The 21,928-nt window shown below is 37.9% G+C and overlaps 1 protein-coding gene across 12 annotated transcripts in view; it reads right to left on the bottom strand.

Annotated features, from left to right (window-relative positions):
* Positions 1–21,928, bottom strand: part of syne1a (spectrin repeat containing, nuclear envelope 1a) — a 143,321-nt gene that overhangs the window by 61,547 nt on the left and 59,846 nt on the right. For 11 of the 12 annotated variants that reach the window (XM_077551888.1, XM_077551889.1, XM_077551886.1 and 8 more), the window contains 12 exons: positions 18,650–18,786; positions 15,003–15,180; positions 11,934–12,116; positions 10,008–10,151; positions 8,849–9,013; positions 8,182–8,354; positions 7,812–7,965; positions 6,723–6,866; positions 6,478–6,642; positions 5,949–6,266; positions 4,664–4,819; positions 2,724–2,894 (listed from right to left, as the gene is read on the bottom strand). In XM_077551888.1, coding sequence (XP_077408014.1) covers positions 2,724–2,894; positions 4,664–4,819; positions 5,949–6,266; positions 6,478–6,642; positions 6,723–6,866; positions 7,812–7,965; positions 8,182–8,354; positions 8,849–9,013; positions 10,008–10,151; positions 11,934–12,116; positions 15,003–15,180; positions 18,650–18,786 — 2,088 coding nt within the window. Of the gene's footprint in view, positions 1–2,723; positions 2,895–4,663; positions 4,820–5,948; positions 6,267–6,477; positions 6,643–6,722; positions 6,867–7,811; positions 7,966–8,181; positions 8,355–8,848; positions 9,014–10,007; positions 10,152–11,933; positions 12,117–15,002; positions 15,181–18,649; positions 18,787–18,913; positions 19,057–21,928 lie in introns of those variants that run through there. The other variant, XM_077551892.1, reaches the window with a different exon arrangement.

Below are 21,928 nucleotides of genomic sequence, written 5' to 3'. Positions count from 1 at the left end.
TAGGTTGGCAGATTTCCAAATACAGTATGTTACCATTTAAAAATACAATAAAATCTGTATGAATAAAATGTAGCAAATGTAGAAAAATGTATTATTAAAATATGTACAGTAAGGCATTACCAAAATAGATACTGACATGAATTTATTTATTTATTTTTTTGCAGTATGTGATAAAACGTTACTTGCCATTAATAATTATAAATTAATACAAATAAAATATGGGTTAGGGTTTAATATGAAATGAAAAAAATGTGTACTTAAAATTTAAAAATAAATAAATAAATAAAATAAAAAAATATATATATTTGGATATAGGTTGGCAGATTTCCAAATACAGTATGTTACCATTTTAAAATACAATAAAATCTGTATGAATAAAATGTAGCAAATGTAGAAAAATGTATTATTAAAATATGTACAGTGAGGCATTACCAAAATAGATACTGACATGAATTATTTTATTTTATTTTTTTGCAGTATGTGGAAAAACGTTACTTGTCATTAATAATTATGAATTAATACAAATAAAATATGGGTTAGGGTTTAATATGAAATGAAAAAAATGTGTACTTAAAATTTAAAAATAAATAAATAAATAAAATAAAAAAATATATATATTTGGATATAGGTTGGCAGATTTCCAAATACAGTATGTTACCATTTTAAAATACAATAAAATCTGTATGAATAAAATGTAGCAAATGTAGAAAAATGTATTATTAAAATATGTACAGTGAGGCATTACCAAAATAGATACTGACATGAATTATTTTATTTTATTTTTTTGCAGTATGTGGAAAAACGTTACTTGTCATTAATAATTATGAATTAATACAAATAAAATATGGGTTAGGGTTTAATATGAAATGAAAAAAATGTGTACTTAAAATTTAAAAATAAATAAATAAATAAAATAAAAAAATATATATATTTGGATATAGGTTGGCAGATTTCCAAATACAGTATGTTACCATTTTAAAATACAATAAAATCTGTATGAATAAAATGTAGCAAAATATAGACAATATGATAAAACATACTATTTGATGAAAAATAAAGAGTTACAAAAAATGCACTAAAACTAATATTACACACATTAAAAATACAAAAGAAATAAAATTGAAGCCAGGTTATGCCTTTGTTAGCATATGCTATATTATAACAAAAAAATGTATGGAATAATGTAATTTAAAAAATGAATACACCGCATATTAGTTTTGACAGCGCACTAATAATGCACAGTGAAAGCATGGAAGCCTCACGCATGACCATACATAGGCCCTTTGACAGTTTCAAGTACAAATCCAACTAACCACCCTTGGCATGGCTATTGACTGCTACTCTTTGTGTCGATGCATAATCATCGCAGTTCAATGAGCAGCCCTGGAGAGCTCACTGCAGGGGAATGACAAAGTTGGTGGAAGGACATGTGTCAGAAGCTCTCCATCGATCTCCAACCAGGGTAACTACAAAGCTCATGACACGCACCACGTGGCGTAAATAGTTAAGGAAAATGTGCAGGGTAGCTTGTCGAAGCTTCTTCGTTTACTACTCTGGACACGAGAGCAGTGTGGTGAAGCGGTACATCGATTATAGAGTTCCAGGCAGCAGGCTACTGACGCCCGCCCGGTGAGGCTTTTTCATCCTCGTCATCGCAGCGGGGCGTCGCACCCTGCTAACACCTTCCTTCTAAAGCAGCGTCCGCTTTGTCTTCATAATGACAATGGATCGATATACACCTTGTGGTCTTGGATACTACTTCACATCTTGCAAACTACAGTTTTTTTTTTTTTTGGTGTAGGAGAGCTACTTGTCAAAAATTGCCATTTGGGCAGAAAGGCATTAAAGAAAATGTGTATAGAAAAAAAAAACACCCAAGTAGCACATATTTTTCTTGGCCAAGCATGCTGAAGCTGCCAAAAAAAAATGTGTTGCCCAAGCAAATATTCAGTGTTGCTATGTTGCTTTTGTGCTCAAAATCTTCCCACTCAGGATTTTCAAGCCTAAAGCCAGCTACACACTGATCATTAAAGCTTGAAAGCTACAGATATGCACACTAATATAAATAGATACCATAAACTACATGACTAAAATGTCCTTGTCAAATGAAAATTAACATCTTGTCACTTTGACACACCAAAAAGAGGAGCATTAGTTAACAATCTTGCAATATTTGAATAATAATGATAATACTCACACTCATATAAATGTGTAAAATGTAAAATGACACTTGTTAATTAACCCATTCACTGCCAACCATTTTCACTGAAGCAACCCCCTTCGCTCCCGGCTGTTTTACTGGATTTTGACTCATTTTGCAAGTCCCACAGAATATTCTGTTCCATTGCTATAAAAACACGGAACCTACCAAAAGCAAGATTAGTCTCTCTTCTTTCATCAGGAAAAAAAAGTATATTTGTATCTGTTTCCGTTTTGCAGCAATTAGCATTAGAGGAATATAGCTAAGTTTCATCATTATGCACAAACCTGTTCAAAACACTGGGGAAAAGCGCTTGATGCAAAATGGCCCTGGTTGAGTTCTTATACTCTGCTGCCACCTGCTGGCCGTTTTTTGTCATTACTACCATTGCTTTAAGCGTATAAATACGTTTTTTGGGACCATGGCAATATTTAAAATAGAACGTTTTTATACGTCTTTGGGAGCAAATGAGTTAACGCCCACTCCTCAACACGCACTCATGTACAGTTAATTAGAGCAGTACCTCCAATTTCTTCAGCTTTTTCTCCAGCGCATTGCGGTCGAGAGGTTCCGAAGTGTCCGTCACTTCCGTGAAGCTTTTCTTAGTCGAGCCGAGCCACTCGGTGAAGGAGACGCAAAGGTTTTCGGCCTCCTGTATACTCTTCAGCTCCTCTTGCAATTGCTTGATGGTCTCCTGACGGAGCGTCAATAAAAAAAAAAAAGCAGATTTAAACAAATGTGAGCGTATGACAAATCAATACAGTTGCGTCAATATTTGACGTCCTTATAATAAATTCATTTTCATGCACAAATCCCGTCATCCTTTCAAAGCCGCTTTTATTTGCTCTAATTGTTTGGATATATTGTGCGACTTATTTCCCATGTGATCGTCAGCCTTCAGGTTGTTTCTGTCCGTGTTTGGAAGACTCGACGGCCTCGCTTCTCTTTTAAAGTTGCGCCCCGGCAGGCTGAAACCACCGAGGACCAAAAGCTCTGTGAACTGCCATCAAAACAGAAAATACTCCCCCCTCCCCCCCCCGTTTCAAGTGCACAAGGGAGGGAGTTGGCGGGGTGGGGGTGCATTATCCACTTGACTGAGATTTTGAGTCAATAACACCATGAGGATGGAGAGGCTTTCTTTGCTGCTTTGACACATTATTCACTCCATGTCCAAAATCCTGTGGTGAGGAGCTCCAATTAGCGGATATTGCTGAGTGCACAGAACTGCACACCTTTCCCGTGAGGGAGGGAACAGCCCCCCCCCCTCACCTCCCTCCCACTTCACATGGCATAATTACAAGAGCGTGTGACATCACAGGGTTGTCGCGCGTTGTGTGAAGCCAATTTAAGCTGCGGGAACTTTTGGAAAGGGCTGTCACTGAAGGTGTAAAAATCAATAAGGTGCGTGGATAGCTTTTCCACTCCCGCCCGGTGCTGGGTGTGAGATTGGCTCATTGGGTCCAGAATAAAGGCGCCTCCGTCGATTTTTTATTTTTTTTTTCAAAGTCCCCCACAAATGGAGGAGACAACAAACAGAGAGGCTGGATCAGAGGATGCAGACGACTTCAATGGTTCACTTCAGAAGCAAAGTCCAAACACTCCACAGTGAACGAACAACCTATAAATTCAACCAATATTTTCAACCCCTTCCTCAAATACGCAAGATTGGATCAAGACAACCCAAGGGCATTGACATTTGATCATTTCTGAACTACAGCTGACAGGATGACATCATTTGCCTTTAGTAATTCATTTTAATTTCTATTGGCGGTTCTCGGTTCCCACAGAGGCCACGTAACATAAATTTTTTGTGTTAGTCAAGTTAGAAATGCAGTAAAAAAAAAAAAACATTTCCAGGCCATAAATGTAAAAAAAAAAAAAAAAAAAAAAAAGACATACATGAGCATACTTTGTGATGGCAAATTCTTACTAGTCCAATGCACACCATTCAGAACTTTGACCATTTCAAATAAATATAAAAATAGCAAGTATCTGTATAGCAAAAAAGTAAAGCTTATGCTAAATAGTAGTACGGTAGCAAAGCATTTAAAACATTATTACATATTATTTCTAATCGCTATGGAAAAACGTTTGAACAAATCTACATAAATGTGGTTTCAGGAAATTTGCAAGCTGGCCAACATGAGTTCTGAAAAACCAATACAGTTGCCTGTTGCTCAAACATCAAAAGACTTTTATGCCAAGCAGATGTACTGTTAAAACATAGTTTGGATTCTTTAAAAAATAAATAAAAAAAATACTACTAGATTAAATGGTACGTAAGCAAATCAAATTATGAACAGATGCCTCATGAGAAATTGTGCCCACATCTGCAGGTGAACCTAATTAATTTCCAAGCTGTCGTTTGAACGACAAAAACACTAAAAACATTTTTTTTATTATTATTATTCGAATTGAATCTGTCAGAACTTCACCAAGGAGACTCCAAGGGACAACATGTACCTGTATGCTGAGCAGCAGCGAGTGGTAGCGTGCAGTGAGCTGGGTCGCCGTGACGCTAACGCGAGCGCTGATGTCGCTTTCTTCCAAAGCTTGCTGGGCCAGAAAGGAGAGGCCGTCCACTTCGCCTTGTCGCGTCAGCACCGTTTCAAGACACAGCTGTTCAAGACACAGCATGGTGTGACCTAGTGGTTAATTTTGTGTGCCTCACAAGTCTGAGGTTCCGGGTTAGAATCTGTATGGCTCCTTTAATTTGGCTAGCAGTCCCAAAGTAAGATGGGATTGGCTCCAACAAGCCACGAAAAGACAAACTTATCAAATTCACATCACATACCTCATTCACTGCCAGTGACGGCTATAGACGTCCAAAATTCATTTTAACTATTTCTTTTTTTTTTTTGTAAGGAGAGCTCAGTATTGTTCATTCGATTTGACATCATCATTGCTCTCCTTTTTTTAAAAAAAATAAACAAAAAAAATGTTTTTTTTCTCATTTTTCTTTTTTAAATATATATACATATATATATATATATATATATATATATACACACATATATATATATATATTTTTTGTATGTGGGTGAGTATGTGTATGTGCGTGTGCGTGCGTGCGAGCGTGTGTGTATTCTCACCTAAAGCCCATTAAAAAAAATCCCATACTAATAATATAATATAATAATAAATTGCCAAATGCAGAAACATCAATGTAAGTTATCACGATGTGGTGGCTCTCACTAACAGACAGAATTAAGTAACCAGAATTAGGTTAAAAAATTCTATATACGTAGACCATGTTTCTATAAATTTTGATATTTGGTTTTTATTTGAGGCAGATATTTTTTCCATTAAAATGTGATTCATGAGGAGGTTAAACCATTGGTCGATATTCAGAGTTTGTTTATTTTTCCAGTTAACAAGAATTGTTTTTTTTCATTTGAACTATTTCTAATGTTTAAAAAAAATCCACTTTTGCTAACAAGAGTATGATAACCTAGGGTAAAAAAATATTGTAAACAGATATAAAATTTGTGATTATTCGTTACTAGTGAAGTCGTGTGATTAATTACAATTTTTAAAAAATAATCAGGCCTAATTTAAAAAAAACAATAAAAATAAGGGGCATTTAATCATAATTAATCGCATGATAATTTTGTATCTGTTATTAATGTACAATAAAAAAATATAAGTTTTCCTAAAAAATGAAAAGAAAAATTGTTAAACTAATAGAAATAGTTCACATGAATTTTTTACGTCTATAGTCGTCAATGGCAGTGAATGAGATACTAACCTTGAGTTTCTTCAGCTGACTCTCCTTGGTGCTTCTGTCTGACCTCCGGTGCGGCCTCAAGTGGGCCCCCTTCTCCATCTCCTCAAGCCAGTGAGCCAAAGTGAGGAACTTGTGGCCCACCTCTCTCAGTCTGGCCAAGGTGGACTTCAGCTGCGTCTGGGTCTCGTCCAGGTTGCCCTGGTAGCCCCCCCACTCCTGCTGCGCCGTGTCAAGGGCTCTGTCCTCGATCTGGGGTACGCCCCACGGGATGACCCGCTCTCTGCTGCTCAGCACGGAGGACAGCAGTGATTGGCCGTCTGAGCAGCGCTCCTGTAGAATCTACGGGGGAATAGAAGAGATGGTGAATACAGGTGTCACCACTGTGGTGAATTTTTAAGAGGATACTAATATGGACAGGGGTTTTCAGATTAAAGATGATGAAAAAAAAAAAAAAAAGGGAGAGCAATGATGATGACATGTCAAATCGGTAAAATTACCGAATGAACAATACTGAGCTCTCCAGAAAAAAAAAAAAAAAAAAAAAGATGACCTGAAGCTGTTTCAGCGTTTCCTCAAGTGTATCCACGTTGCCCTCTGGATGGGACGACGACGTCAGAGTGGATTGTTCCTGCTCCAGCCAATCTTCAAACACGTGCAGTCCTCGCTGATACTCCTGGTGGATCAACACCAGCCCCTTGGCTTTATTGACCGCATTCTGTTTTTAAAAAAAGAAAAAAAAAAGAAAATGGAGATGATCACTCCGAATACTAGGTGAAAGTAAACACCTTTACATACCTTGGCCTTTTCTTGCAGGGCGCCATATCGACTCTGGAGTTGCTTCACTTCCTGCTGGGTGCTGCAGTGTTCCGCCATGTTGGCCCCCTTTGATGCGATCGTCTCCAGGGGGCAACTATGACTCAGCACTTCTTCATACAGAAGCTGGAATGAACACACATGCACATGCCTTCATTGTCGGGACACAAACACCGAAGGGAGCCCCTGAGATACAAAAGTAAAGAATAAAGCTTTTGATTGTTTTTATTTTTGTTAATATTTGCTCTTTTTTTTCCCACTTCCATTTTTATTTTATTTTTGAACACACACACAACATTGTTGTATATAAAATACAAACAAACCTTAAACACTAACATGGGAGTCACTTTTCTATACAATTTAAGTCGATTCCTCGTATTGTTCATGTCCATGTACTGTATGTGGTCCATTTCTTGCATTTTTGTTCTCCTTGACTTACCCTGCAGTCTCATATGAAAAGTCATCATCTCCATCGTATAGATTTCTTTCACGATTGCCTTCCATTGGTCTTCATTCAGTGGGTCCACTTAGCAGCATTTTTTCATTATAGCTTTTTTTGCTTGCCACAAGTAGTATATTGACCAAATATTTGTCATCATGTTGTATCACTCCTTCGTCAAAGTCATTCATGTATAGGGTCCGAAAATTAAAGGTGACGCCGTACCCCAGTATGTCGTGCCAAATTGTGTATTTTTTCCCAAAAATTTCGTATTTTTCTGACATTTCCAAAAAAACATGCGCATGATCTGCGTTCAATTCTCCACAGTTTCTCCAACACGTGAGATTTGTTTTCAAATATATATTCTTAATATTGGGTGTGACAAAAAAAGTCATACCAAATTTTTTCATGAAAATTCCCTCCTCTTTTGGGAAGTACTTGGTCTGTGATTTCTATCTCAAGTTTTATTTTTATCTCAAGTTCACATTCCCATTCCGTCTTTATATAATTGGTTACATTCAGGTTTTCTATCAATGCCTTATCGAGAGAAATCCATTTTGACCCTTTTCTTACTAATGTGCTCTTTTATGTGCTTTTGGCAACTAAAATCGCTTTTGGCGATTGCTTCGTACCTTAGTCCTGCCCAGGTTTGCGGTCTTATCTCTCATCTCCGCATACTGTCTGTCTGAGCAACTCAGAGTTTCTTCAACGCGGTCCATCCAGAGCACAAACTGACCCACGTCCTCCTGGTAGCTGGTCCACTGTGACAAGGCGCCCTCCAGCTGGCTGTTAATACCAAAAAGCGATGTTAACTCAGGGGTGAAAGTTCAAATTCGAATACAGTATATATATATATATATACTATATACATTTATGTTCTTTTTTATATACTTTACACCTCCTACACTCTTTGAATACCTTCAAACCGAATTTTTTAACACAACATATTTTGGAAAGATAAAAAAAAATCTGATGTAGAGGAGAGTCAACCGGCACCCAAACCTTTTGCATTTGATGGAGGCAGACAACAGGGAGTCCCACGAGTCTTTGAGGTCCTGGATCTGTTTGCGGATCACCGGGACACCCTCAGCCGACGTGTTTCTCTGTACGGCTTCTCCCCTGGTAAGCAGCATCTTTAGTTGGATCTCCCGCTCTTGGCGGGCAGCGAGCAAGGCCTGCACACAAGAAATAATCAATCAATGAATAATGAATACACACACACACACGCACATATACATTCTCACCCACATACAAAATAAAAAAAAAATTAAAAAAAAATAAAAAATAAATAAAAAATAAAAAATAAAAAATAAAAAATAAAAAATAAAAAATAAAAATAAAATATAAAATATAAAATATAAAATATAAAATATAAAATATAAAAATAAAAAATAAAAAATAAAAAATAAAAATAAAAAATAAGAAATAAATAAAAATAAAAATAAAAATAAAAATAAAAATAAAAATTAAAAAAAAAAATTAAAAAAAGGAGAGCAATGATGATGACATGTCAAATCGGTAAAATTACAGAATGAACAATACTGAGCTCTCCAGAAAAAAAGAAAAAAGAAAAGAAATAATCAATCAAACCATATCGACAGTAACTCCTTGAGGTTTTTTCAAGTTGCCTGTATAGCATTTTTTTCTTTTCCGACGTGGCCCGGTTTACCTCCAGTTGTATCATTCTGTCCTCTAGCACAGCTTTATCAGAGGTGGTGGAAGTGCACGTGCCGAGGATGCTCTGGGCCTCGCACACCCATTCCTGGAGCTCTTTGTGACCCTGAGTGAAGAGCCGATGCTCCCCGACCACCCGCTCAATCCTGGAGGCCTTGTCCTGTACGGAGTTTTAATGTTATAAACAAAACCTTGAAAGGATGACGACCAATAAAAAAAAAAAAAAAAAAGGCTTTCTGCTGGCGTCGTGGCTCAATGGCAATAAATCTTCTTAAAACACTGGCAACCATTTTGCTCGCAATCCAATACATCACAGAGTAGGTGATACAATCGACACATTTATTAATAAGGGCTCGAAAAAAGGTCAGCTGCTGCCGCACTCCCACATTTCACATTAATTAGGTCTTAATTAGGTCTTCTTTCCCCCCATCTGATTTCAGATTACACTTTAGGGAGGCTTATCTGATGGGGAGCTACAAGTATTTGGTGCCCTTGAAAAATCAGCTCAATGGTCCAAATCTAAAGTTCTACAATAGCAGCTGATGGATGTTGGTAAAGGGAGTTTTACATTAAAACCCTGGAGAACCCACGGGGTCAAATTTGGCCCCTATAAATCCTGCTAGTCAAATAACAAAGTCCTTTTTTTTTCTCCAGCAGTTATTTTGTCCCTATGTTCTTGTTTCCATTGGCCAAAGTGTGTTTGTACATTCAAAATCCAGTTCTAAAATGCAACAAATAAAACAAAAAAATTATATTGTTCAATGTAGCTGTGTATTTGATTGATTATTTTCTTAAATTCTAAATAGTTTAGTGACAGTTTTTGTTTTTCAGATTTTTCGAAATGATACCCCTAAATCCCCAAAGGGTCAAATTTTGCCCTAATCCTAAATTAGGGAATAAAGGGTTAAAATTGAAAAAACATATATTTTAGCGTTCAGTGAATTTATAGCAGTCATTTATTGTATAATTCATAATTTTCCAAAGAAGAAAAGGGTTCTTGGGTTCTCCAGGGTTATTGTTACAATTAAAATGCAGTATATCCTAAAATGTTGTGTTATTTTTACACTTTAACCTATTCATATAGAAACACAAAAAAAATGCCAACCACAACATTGTGAATTAAACATGACATCTTTCAAAAAGTAAGTAATTACCTGCAGTTTGCCGAGCTCTTGTTTCTTGGCCGAGAGGTCGTGTAGCCGAGCGCTGCTCTCCTGAACTCTGACCTCAGCGCTGTTCAGCCACTCCTGCAGGGGCTCGGCGCTGGCCTCGAACTCTGTCATCTGACACCGCAGGCTCTGGAACACGCAGTATATCAAACATGACAACAAAGCAAGGAAAAAAATCGGACTAAAATGCGACTAAAATTTTTTAAAAGCGTGTGGTTTGAAGGGCTCCACAAATACAACAAATGCCGTATTACAAACAGCATAGAGTTAAAAAAAAGAACAACAAAGACAATGGACTAGATTCAGTAGATTCAACTAAATTACAGTATCTGGTCTGTATCAGTGGCACTTTTCTATTACTGCAGTGCTACAGTCCCTAAAGAGTGGACCTAGAAGCAGTCTGTTGATTGGTTGACAGAGAACGGTCACTTCAGTGTGACAATGGCAATGGAATGAAAAGAAAACAAAGCATAGCTTTACCCAAACAAAGCCTTTGTTCTTCTTATAATAAGCCAAAAAAGAAAAAGAACAGCAAATGTTGGATTTCCACCAATTTGTCCTTTGTTTACTGTGGATTTGATGACATTCCACCTTTATAGTTTTTGTTCAGTTGCGTGTGTACCGTTGTCTTCCTTCCTGCCTCCTCTTTTGCCTTATAGATGGTGTTTCTCGATTGTTTTTTTTAATCTTCCAACAGCCTTGTGTTATGATTTAATTTAAGCCATGAGCTGTAAAGGCCAATGTGTGTGCGTGCACGTGTTTTGTTTGTGTGTGCGTATGCTATTAACCTTGTTTTTTATTGAGGAAAGCACTTGTGCTCTACAAATAAAGATTGATTGATTGATGGAATTCATTGATGGAGGGATAGTGCTGCTGATGTCACACTATTTAGACTAGTGTTTCTTATACGACAATGAATTACAGTAGGGAATATTTTAGTATTTCAATTTAAAAAGTGAACTTTTATAGATATACTCCACACAAAGAGCAACATAAAAAAAAAGTTTTTTTTTAATACATATATTATTTTTAGGGGTGTCAAAATTAATAAAAGTTATTTTAATGCAACAATTTTTTTTTAACGAGTGATTTATGACTGCCCCTTATTTGGAAAGCCTGTACTGGAAGGATTCCAGTCACAGCGCAGCAGACACGTCCACGTCAAAATTTAGCAGTAATACATTTATTAACAATGCATATGTTTTGTGGAGACTGGCATCTCATTTTAAAAATGTGCAGAATTTCACAAGTTACTTCCTGTTCAAGATTCCTGTTAGCTCTTAATATGAAAAGAAAAATGCACTGAGCTGTCACCAACGTCTTACAAATGCAGTTATGCCATCTAGTGGCACAAAAATGACCTCAACACAAATATCAAACACTTGTTTTTTTGCTAATTTTTTGTACATCTTTATAAATTTAAATCAATTTCATAATTATTATGAAATTACTGCACCAATGACTAAAACATGCAGCCACATGGCATTTTTCCCCACTTTTATATTAAGAAGAGTACTTAGAAAAAAATATTGAATTGTATTGTATTATATTGTACATTTAGAACAGATATGAAATTTGCGATTAATCGTGAGTTAACTATTGAAGTCGTGCGATTAATTACGATTAAAAATGTTATCACCTGACACCTTTAATTATTTTACATTGCAGAAATAACCGTAGGTCGGTACTAGCCTTGTGAAAAATATTTTCCCATTTCTGTAAAATACGACTTTCACTTTTTGAATTGAACTACAGTACTGAAATAAACTAGACAATTTTTTTTTGCTTGGGATCACAAACTGACTAACTGATTTATATAACTCCATCTGAGGCCGAAACACGAAGCAACTGAAGTGAACTGTATCATCTGGTGGCTTAATAATTCCTAACAAAGGCTAAATAAAAACCCACCTTGAGCGCATCCTCCCTGAGCTGAAGGTTATTCATCAGACTCTTCCAGTCCTCTCTGGCGTTTGCCACTTTGGCCTTGATCCCCTCAACCCGCTCTTTGGACACCACCGCCATGAGCAGCTCCCCGCCAGCTCCCACGGTCCTCAGTCTGGCCTGGCCGTGCTCCCTGTCACTCAAGAACTCCTGAGGGGTAACAGAGACAAAAGGAGCTTTTAACACACACACATAAGAGGAGGAGGAAGTGCAAGTGAAGGAAATCGAGTGGCAAGTGGTCCCCCACATTTTTTTTCTTCAGATTTTAAAACAGTAAACAGTTTATTTCCATTTGACGAATATAAACATCCATGGCAGCGTATGTTAAAATGTATTTTTGACGGCTATAGTCGTCAATGGCAGTGAATGAGTGAAATGGGTCTGGAATTTTTGTCTTGACTAATTCAACACAATATCAGCATACCGGTGATGGACAGACTCTCACTTTACACTTTCAGATGGCGCAATTAATCAAGAGTCATTATGGATTCCTCATGCGTGGGTGCAAGGCGGGGCTTGACCGGCGTAGGTGGATAAGACAAGTCAAGTGCTCTTCTCTCTTTTCTAACATACTGTAGCTCCTCCGTGCACACGCACACGCACAGCCGTACACAAAACACCCCTCCCTCGGTGCTCAGACGATGACAGCAGCGCAGCAGGGACCTCTCCACCATCTGTGCAGTCAGCGCATCACACACACACACACACACACACACACACTGCCTTGTTTTTGTCTTCTAACTTCCCGCTTTCTTATCTCCCTCCATCCATGCTTGTGTAAGTATACGCCACCAATTAAGGGTGATACAGCCTGGATATCCCCCCCATAAACGCCGCCTCCCAGCAGCCGTCGTCCTCACCCCTCCCACGTAGGCCCTCCTGGAGGTCAGCCATGTGGAAACATTGTTCCACATTCCTCACCAGGTCAATGATAAATAAAACATGGCTCTCTTTTTCTCCGCCGCCATACAGTCGGTGACGTTCCCCTCTCATCCCGCGAAAACAACTTCTGAAGGAGGATGCATGCTAACGCCCTTCTTTGAAAGCCTCGGTGACAACAGGACAAAAATAGAATATACCATTGATCTGAAATGCTTTTTTTTTTTTTCTTGTTATCGTCACGTGACTGTCTGCTAATAAATACCTCCAACACTAACTTTCTAGTTGTGACAGACACCGGAAGGCAATTAATTAGGAGGCAGGTAATTACCGAGGATGCCGGGACATCTACCTTCACAGACAAACAACCTGCCTCTTAGCCAGGGGCCCTGGGGTGCTCCAGAAAGGCTGCCAGGATGTTAACACCTGCCAGCTTCTCGGAGGAAAACAAGGAAGCTTCCGAAAAAAAAAAACAGCAACCCTTTTGGCCATACTGTCTCCATTTTAAGCAAAACAAACTATCCTCTCACACTCTGGGTTTCTGCCTGAAATGTTGATGCAAACAAGTTCAACAAATAATGACAACTAACTACCACTAAATGCATTTTTTTCCATCATTGTGGGGTATAACTGGATTTTCTCCGCCATATAATCAAAACGTTATGGTCTATTCTAGTCATCTGAAGTCTGTCACGTTAATAGATGGCCAGACAGTGATTCAACCTTGGTTGATGTCAGCGCTCTGAGTGGCATTCTAGTGACATTTGTGTGTGGCTATTTTGCAACTTTACAACTACTGTATTTCATTTGATTAATAGTCATATATTTTTTCATGGGATAGTGCATATTAATATATGTGCAAAGTTTTGCTGTAAATATACTGGGTGTAGCCTAATGGTTAAGTTGCATTTGAAACGTAAAAAGAAGCATTGTAAGCCTATGGAAGGTCTTGTTTTTTTCGTTTTTTTTTTTATGGGGTGAAGCGGCATTTAGATGTTACCCTGCACACAAATGGAATAATCTTAGTTTTTTTTTTAATCATTGTAAATTCATTTTCACAGTATGTATGGTATTTTAATAATTTTAGGAATAATCTTAGCTTTTTTTAAATCATTGTAAATTCGATTTCACAGTATGTCTGGTATTTTAATAATTTTAGGAATAATCTTAGTTTTTTTTTTTTAAATCATTGTAAATTCGATTTCACAGTATGTATGGTATTTTAATAATTTTAGGAATAATCTTAGTTTTTTTTTTTAAATCATTGTAAATTCGATTTCACAGTATGTATGGTATTTTAATAATTTTAGGAATAATCGTAGTTTTTTTTTTAAATCATTGTAAATTCGATTTCACAGTATGTCTGGTATTTTAATAATTTTAGGAATAATCTTAGTTTTTTTTTTTAAATCATTGTAAATTCGATTTCACAGTATGTATGGTATTTTAATAATTTTAGGAATAATCGTAGTTTTTTTTTTAAATCATTGTAAATTCGATTTCACAGTATGTATGGTATTTTAATAATTTAAGGAATAATCTTAGCTTTTTTTAAATCATTGTAAATTCTATTTCACAGTATGTATGGTATTTTAATAATTTTAGGAATAATCTTAGCTTTTTTAAATCATTGTAAATTCGATTTCACAGTATGTATGGTATTTTAATAATTTTAGGAATAATCTTAGCTTTTTTAAATCATTGTAAATTCGATTTCACAGTATGTATGGTATTTTAATAATTTTAGGAATAATCTTAGCTTTTTTAAATCATTGTAAATTCGATTTCACAGTATGTATGGTATTTTAATAATTTTAGGAATAATCTTAGCTTTTTTATATCATTGTAAATTCGATTTCACGTTATGTATGGTATTTTAATAATTTAAGGAATAATCTTAGCTTTTTTTAAATCATTGTAAATTCGATTTCACAGTATGTATGGTATTTTAACAATTCTAGAAACAAACTTTTATTTCTTTACTTTTAAATGTTTTTCAAGTCTTCTGTTAATGTGTTTAATGTTGTCAATGTATGTTTCTTTCTCTGCTGTTTTTAAATCCTTTTTATGAGTTGTGTCTTTTGCTTGTGTATATGAAACGTGCTACATAAATAAAGCCGCCTACAGCCAAAATGGATGTAAAATGATACATCTTACCTGTATTCTTTGCAGGGCGGTGGAGGCCTCCGCCACATTCTGCGGCACGTCGAAACATTTGGCGGTGCAGATCTTGGCGTTGACCAACCACTGCTGGAAGTCTCGCGAGGCGGCGCGGAAGCGCTGCTCCAACAGGCGCTCTTTATTCTGGCACTCCCGGGATGCGCGGAGACTGAGACTGTGGCACAAAAAGTGGAAAAGATAATAATAATTCATCAATACAAGATGGATACTGTAGATACTGTCTTTACATTATAGCGGATGGTGTTGTGGCTGGGAGATGAGACGCGCGCAGGTGGAGGGATGGAAAAGCGGGTGAAGTGGAAGCAATGGGGTGAACAGACAGATTTTGGGGGGGGGTGGGTGGGTTGAGAGGCGACATATGAGCGGGGCAAGAGTTCACAAGGGTGATAATATGAGGGATGACAGCTTGATGCCGCGAGGGAAAGGGTGACGTAAAGACAACATGACAGGGAGATTTAACAGAAAGCCAACCGTGTGTTGATTACATGATAAAACCACAAACAGGATAACAATGCTTCCCCTTTCATGTTACACACGCACTGGCCAGAATATTAGGCACACATTCTATTTATAGCCGTCCGTCCGTTCTTGATGCCAAACAGGTGGCACGCGAGACAAACAAAAGGTAACAGTTTGACATCCCCCCCATGGCTAAATGTACACGCCAGGTCTACTACAGTGCAGGCTGGAGAAGAACACATTTCCCGCTCATGTATATGCATGGATGAGGAAGGTCGCGCAAGGCATGAGTGGGAGTTTTGTTCAAAAAAACAGTGAGGAGGGACTCGTTATGCATTCACGTGCATGTCAGTGAACTTGCGCGGGCAAGCGCGCACACGCACATCTGTTTTTGTTGACAGAATGTGCCCGCCTCTAAACAAAAGATGCAATCCAGACTGGGCTTCGGATGAAAGTCAAGCACATTGCTAAGATACTTTTACTTCATTGTTTTTATATAAATATTGATTTTTCTGGAGTCCCTGCCTAGCCAACAAGTGTGAAATTAGCCAAGTTAATCTTTTGTTATCAACATATTTTTGATCATGTGTGTGAGGGAGCCATTCTGCAGTTCTGGCCGACTGTTATATTACAGTGAGCACTCCAACAGCAAGTTCCTCCACCCCATGATATGATCAGTAAGGCTGGGCAAAGATTCAGAGCCACTTTTGAGCAACCCTCCACCATACTAAACTGTGCGAAACACTAACATACAGAGGCACTCACATCTCCGTTGAATATGACACCGCCATTTCAAAGCCAAAAGGTAAGCAGAGCTGCATTGGGTTTTGCTGGAAGCACAGATTAGCTGAGCTAAGATTTTACACGTCTGATTAGAAGCGTCTACTTCATTACATAGCGAGGAAGGCCATGTTTGCGCCGTGCAGGGAGTGTGACCATGTTTCGCATACACACAATGTATTATATGAAGTGCTGCCTCCACGAGTGAAAATTTTTTCAATTATTTTTTATGGCCGCTTACCTTTCTTTTTTCTTATTCTGGACTATGCTGCTGCCTGTTTAAGCCTCTCTGATCATTGGGATATTTTAACGCAAGCAAGTCACAGACTTGTTAGTAAAACACTTGGGAACTTTAAATTGTATAAAAAGGCATAATAACCCAATCTCATTCTTTTCAATAGCCTGATTTTTTTCCTTGTGTCATTTCTGCGTCCAATAAATATATGTCCCTAATGATTCATATAGAACGGTGGGTTAAAAATGCATGTGGAGCTTCATTAGCATAAATAACAGCAAAAGAGGGACAATGGGCAAAACAACCACAGTAAACAAGCAAAGGCAAGGCTACATGTCGCATAGCAACTGGTGGCTCTGTCACCTTTCACCTTGGTCTGCTTGATAGCTGTCATGTTTTAAGAGGGCCACACACACAATCACGTTAATGAAATAAGCTTACGCAAACAGTGAACACTCCTCATCTTGTGCATTGTATGCTCTTGTAATGTGCCTTCCACCCTCGAGAGCAAATGATAAGCTAATATTGAAGTCACACATTTTTTTGCAATGCGGTAAATTTATGCAAAGTGAAAAGCAATGACTCTGTCATTCACTTGCGTCTTGCACTGATGCGCAGTTAAAATCTCGCACCACATTTCAATAAGGCTATTCCGAAAAAAAAAGAATTACCAAGCAATTAGGTTAAAGAGACATCTACTTGAGAGGAGGCCTTTATTTGTACCAATGCTTGTGTATGTAACGAGCGAGACACACGGATGTTGCTCCCAGATCACAATGGAACTGGAATGTGTGACTGTCTCTTTTTGCAGACTAAAAGAGGCCACTGCAGCGAAACCTTCTAAAAACAAGCAAAAGGTGACGTTTAAAGGGTTAAGCAGCAACATCCAGCTATTTTAAGGGCGGCCATTTTGCCACTTGTTGTCAACTGACAGTAACAACCAATCACAGCTCAGCTTCAGAAAACAGATGAGCTGTGATTGGTCGTTTCCTAGCCCTGAGCAACATTGATGTCAACTTCAGTCGACAGCAAGTGACAAAATGGCTGCCCCCCGAGATGGATAAAAATGGCTGGATTTCGCTTCTTAACTCTTATTCCACAAATGCAATATTAACTAATCATTCACTACCATTGACGTCTATAGACATCAAAAATTAATTTGAACTATTTCTATCAGTTTAAATTTTTTTTCCCACTTTTGTTAACAAGAGTATGAAAACCTCGATTTTTTAAAATTGTATTAGAACAGATTTAAAATTTGTGATCAATCGTGAGTTAACTAGCGAAATCATGCGATTAATTACGATTAAAAATTGTAATCGCCTGACCCTGTCCCTAATTTTGAATATTTTTTTCTTTAAAAAAAATATATTTAAAATTTGAAATATATATATATATTCAAAAGATTAAAAATTAGGGGGAGCAGGCGATTACAATTTGTAATTGTAAATATTCGCATGACTTCACTAGTTAACTCACTATTAATAACAAATGTCATATCTGTTCTAAATGTACCAAAAAAATTCTAGGCTTTCATACTCTTAACAAAAATGGAAAAAAAAATTAAACTAATAGAAATAGTTAAAATAATTTTTTGACATCTATTGCTGTCAATGGCAGTGAATGAGTTAATCACAATGTCATGTTTAGACTAGTGATGTCACATAGAACATATTATTGTCAAGTAATGTTTAAGGTTGATTTCCACTTTAATGAACATGGTCTGGCAAAATATGCTTCAAAAGTCACAACTTGGAAGTTCAAACAACCATCACACTGGATATAAACTTTGCATGTTTTATGAGATTTCAGCTCTCACAAGTTTTCTTTTGTTACCACAGAAGTGGGTCAGTAATGAGAAGTATGGCTTGTTTGTTAGCATTCCTTGAAAACTCATCACTGCTTTATCTTATTCCACTAAAGAAGGAGCATAGGCAAGCTAATGACGACAAAACTTGTAATTACGGTTTTCAACCTTAAGTTAATAGCACCAGGGAGCCTGACATTCACTATTTATTCTTGACTATTTCATCATGATTTGGTATCCTGCTGAAAATTCCTACGTGGTGATGTTATCTCTCGTTCTCACGCACACATTAACACATCCTTAAAGCGGATGCGCAGTGTCGAAAAAACACGTCCTCCTCACCTGTTGTGTTGCTTGATGACGGCGGTGACGCGGTCCGACTGGGAGCCCAAGTCTTTGGAGTACTGCACCAGCTCGTTCAGTTTGCCCTTCAACTTCTCTGCCATCGGCTCGACGCTTTGCAGCCCCTCCAGTACGTCCTAAGCGGCACAAAACGCAGCCCAGCTGGATCAGTGTGTGCGTGTGCGCGCATGACACCGCTCAATAAGTGCCTCCACAATCGCATTCCTATTCACGCCGGGACCGGATCCGCACACACGTACTCACAGTGCGGCTTGTACAAAAGCATGTCTGTTCTTCAAGGCGCGAGGAAGAGGCAGGAAGGAGGCGAGCGCAACGTCCTCCCGCTCTCCTCAGCGCCTCACACGCTGCAATCGACCCATCATAAGATCCTGTCCCGTGAAATATGTGCTGCCTCCCCTCGCTTTCTGACGTATGACCAATAAACGTTGCTCCCGCCCACCCTCTCTCTGCCTCTCTCCTCCCTTCTCCTACCCCGCCGCTGATCCCCTCTCACACATTTCCCGCACCGTCTCTCTCACGCTTCTCCCGGTGGAATTCAGCTGTCAGCCGGCGCAGATGCAGAATTGCTTGGGGGGGGGGGGGGATTAGCACGCAGGAAACGGAGGGAGGCTGGAGGAGGAGAGAACGTCGACTCCTCCTCTGCACCGCGCTTTGGTCAGCATGGCTGAGGGGGGGCAGAGCGAGTGGGGGGGGGGGTGCTAAGGCTGCACTAGAAAGGGAGAAGTCAAACTGTAAACATCCGGAAAGCGGCAGAGAGGGAAGAGAAAGCGGCGAGGGAGGAAGTGAAGGATTCAAATCAGTGACTTGGCGCCAAAACTACGCATGTGAATTGAAACGCACTGACGACGTTCTGAGTTACAACAAAATCACGAAAAAGTGATCCAGATGCGGATTAAGAGTGGATCCAGATCACGATCCAAAGCAAATCCATTTGTCCTCTGGGCATACCAAAGCTATGCACCAAAATGTCAGGCGATTTAAGCGTAATTACCTCATTCACTCCCAGCCATTTTCGGTGAAAAAAGGAAGAAGTACAAAAAGTACATTTCTATCTGTTTCCATTTTGCAGCAAATAGCATTAGAATGTAGCTAATTTATTCATAAAATCTATTTAGAACTCTGGGTAAATGAGCTTTGTTCAACATGGCCCTGGTTGATCTCTGCTGCCACCTACTGGCCTCTTGTGTAATAACTACCATTTCTTCAATCGTTCTCTGCAGTTGAGAGGCTGCATCAAAGCCTTCTGTATGCTCTAGCATTAAAAAAAAAAAAAAAACAGAAACTTATAAATACGTCTTTGGGACATATAAAATAGAACATATTTATTTATACGTTTTTGGGAGCAAATGAGTTAATTGCATGACTTCAATAGTTAACTCTAATGTTTTATTTGTTCTAAATGTTCAATGAAATGTACAATAAAAAAAAAAAATTAAGTTTTAATACTCTGTTAACATAAAAGTGGGAAAAATGTTAAACTATTAGAAATTTGGCTGCATCTTTTAGTCATTGATACAATTTCATAATTCTTAACATTTTGTTAAAATTGAAAAGTTGTACTGTAAAATAGAACTAATTGTGTTGAAGTCATTTTTTCTGCCACTAGGTAGCATAATTGCATCTGTAAGGTGTCTTTTCATATTAAGAGCTATCTAATCTTTAACATGAACTAACTTTCTGCACATTTTAAACTTTGTAAAATACAACCTGACCCTAGTCTCCACAAATAGACGCATCATTATGAAATTTATTACCGCTAAATTTTGACGTGGACGTATCTGCTGCGCTGCGACAGGAACGGGCTCTTGACACAAATCCACTTCTTCCTGAACCTAATATCACTCCTTCATTTCCTGTCTTTCACGAGTGGACAATCTGATTAATCCAGGTGTGCCTGACTTCAGTAACCACGGCGACAATGGCCAGACACACCTGGATTAATCAGTTTGTCCACTCTTGATAGACAGGAAACAAAGGAGTGGTATTCAATTCAGGAAGTAGTCGAGCTGTGTAAAGAGCCCGTTCCTTATCAATCCGGGGATCATAATCAGTTTTTGTTTTTCAAATCTTAAATCAGTCCATCATTCGCTGACACCAGATGTATTTCAATATATCAGCCGAGATAATTAAAGAACACCAAAAAAAAAAAGAAAAAGGAAAGTCAAAACAATCTTGGATTGGCGCCAAAATGTAATTGGTTCTGCCACAAAGTTTTCGCTTAATCCAGCTATGACAAACAAATCAAAAATGTCAATAACAGCATAAGGTCCTTGGCAAAGGTATACTTGTCGGGGGATGGTGTCGGTCGAGGGGCTGATGGGTAGAAAATGAGAGTGAGTGATTGGATTGTAGCTGCTTGGTTGTTTGAGTAAAGCTGATTTGCAGACTAATGTGTTTTTCCCTGATTGACAAAAGGAATGAATAATTGCACATGGGGAAAATAATGTTTTGTGTGTGTGCGTGTATTCCATTTAACAACGACGCTAATCACCTTTGCCAAAATAATAACAGTTTCTTCTACCCAAATCACAGTTTATCATTATTCCAATGTAAACATACATAACAATACACAATTATTGCAAAACTGCTGTCATATAATGAATCCCAGTGGTTAGCTGGCCTGCCTTAATACTATCAGAAGCAACAGCCTACATTTAAAAAACAATATTGTCATTTTTTTTCTCTCCATTAAATTGTACTCATTTATTCCCAAAAGTTGATTGTCTTCATTTCGTAGTGTTTCTCTTAGCTTAGCTGCACTGCTGTATTAGATTTTTTTTTTTTTGAGCCAATCCGTTTTTAGCAACGATGTGCTGGGCCTGTGTCTTTAACTCATTCACTCCCATCCATTTTCACTGAAGCAACCCCCTTTGCTGGCGGCTGTTTTACTGGATTTTAACTGATTTTGCAAGGCCCACAGAATACTCTGTGTTTTATTGCTATAAATACATGAAACCTACCAAAAGAAAGATTCGTCTCTTCTTTCATCAGGAAAAAAGTATATTTCTATATGTTTTGCAGCAAATAGCATTAGAATCTGGCTAACTTGACTCATTATTCACATTCCTGTTGAGAACAGTGGCAAAAAGGGCTTGTTGCAACATGGCCCTGGTTGATTTCTTATACTCTGATGCCACCTACTGGCCAGTTTTTTTTATACCTACCATTGCTATAAGCCACCTCTTCATGTCAGAAGCTGCATCAAAGCCATCTGTATGCTCTTGCATAAAAACAAAAACAAAAAACGTATATATACGT

Source organism: Vanacampus margaritifer, chromosome 19 (genome assembly GCF_051991255.1).
Source record: "Vanacampus margaritifer isolate UIUO_Vmar chromosome 19, RoL_Vmar_1.0, whole genome shotgun sequence".
Taxonomy (NCBI): domain Eukaryota; kingdom Metazoa; phylum Chordata; class Actinopteri; order Syngnathiformes; family Syngnathidae; genus Vanacampus; species Vanacampus margaritifer.
The sequence above is the reverse complement of the archived record's forward strand: the minus strand, read 5'-3'. Positions and strand labels throughout refer to the sequence as shown.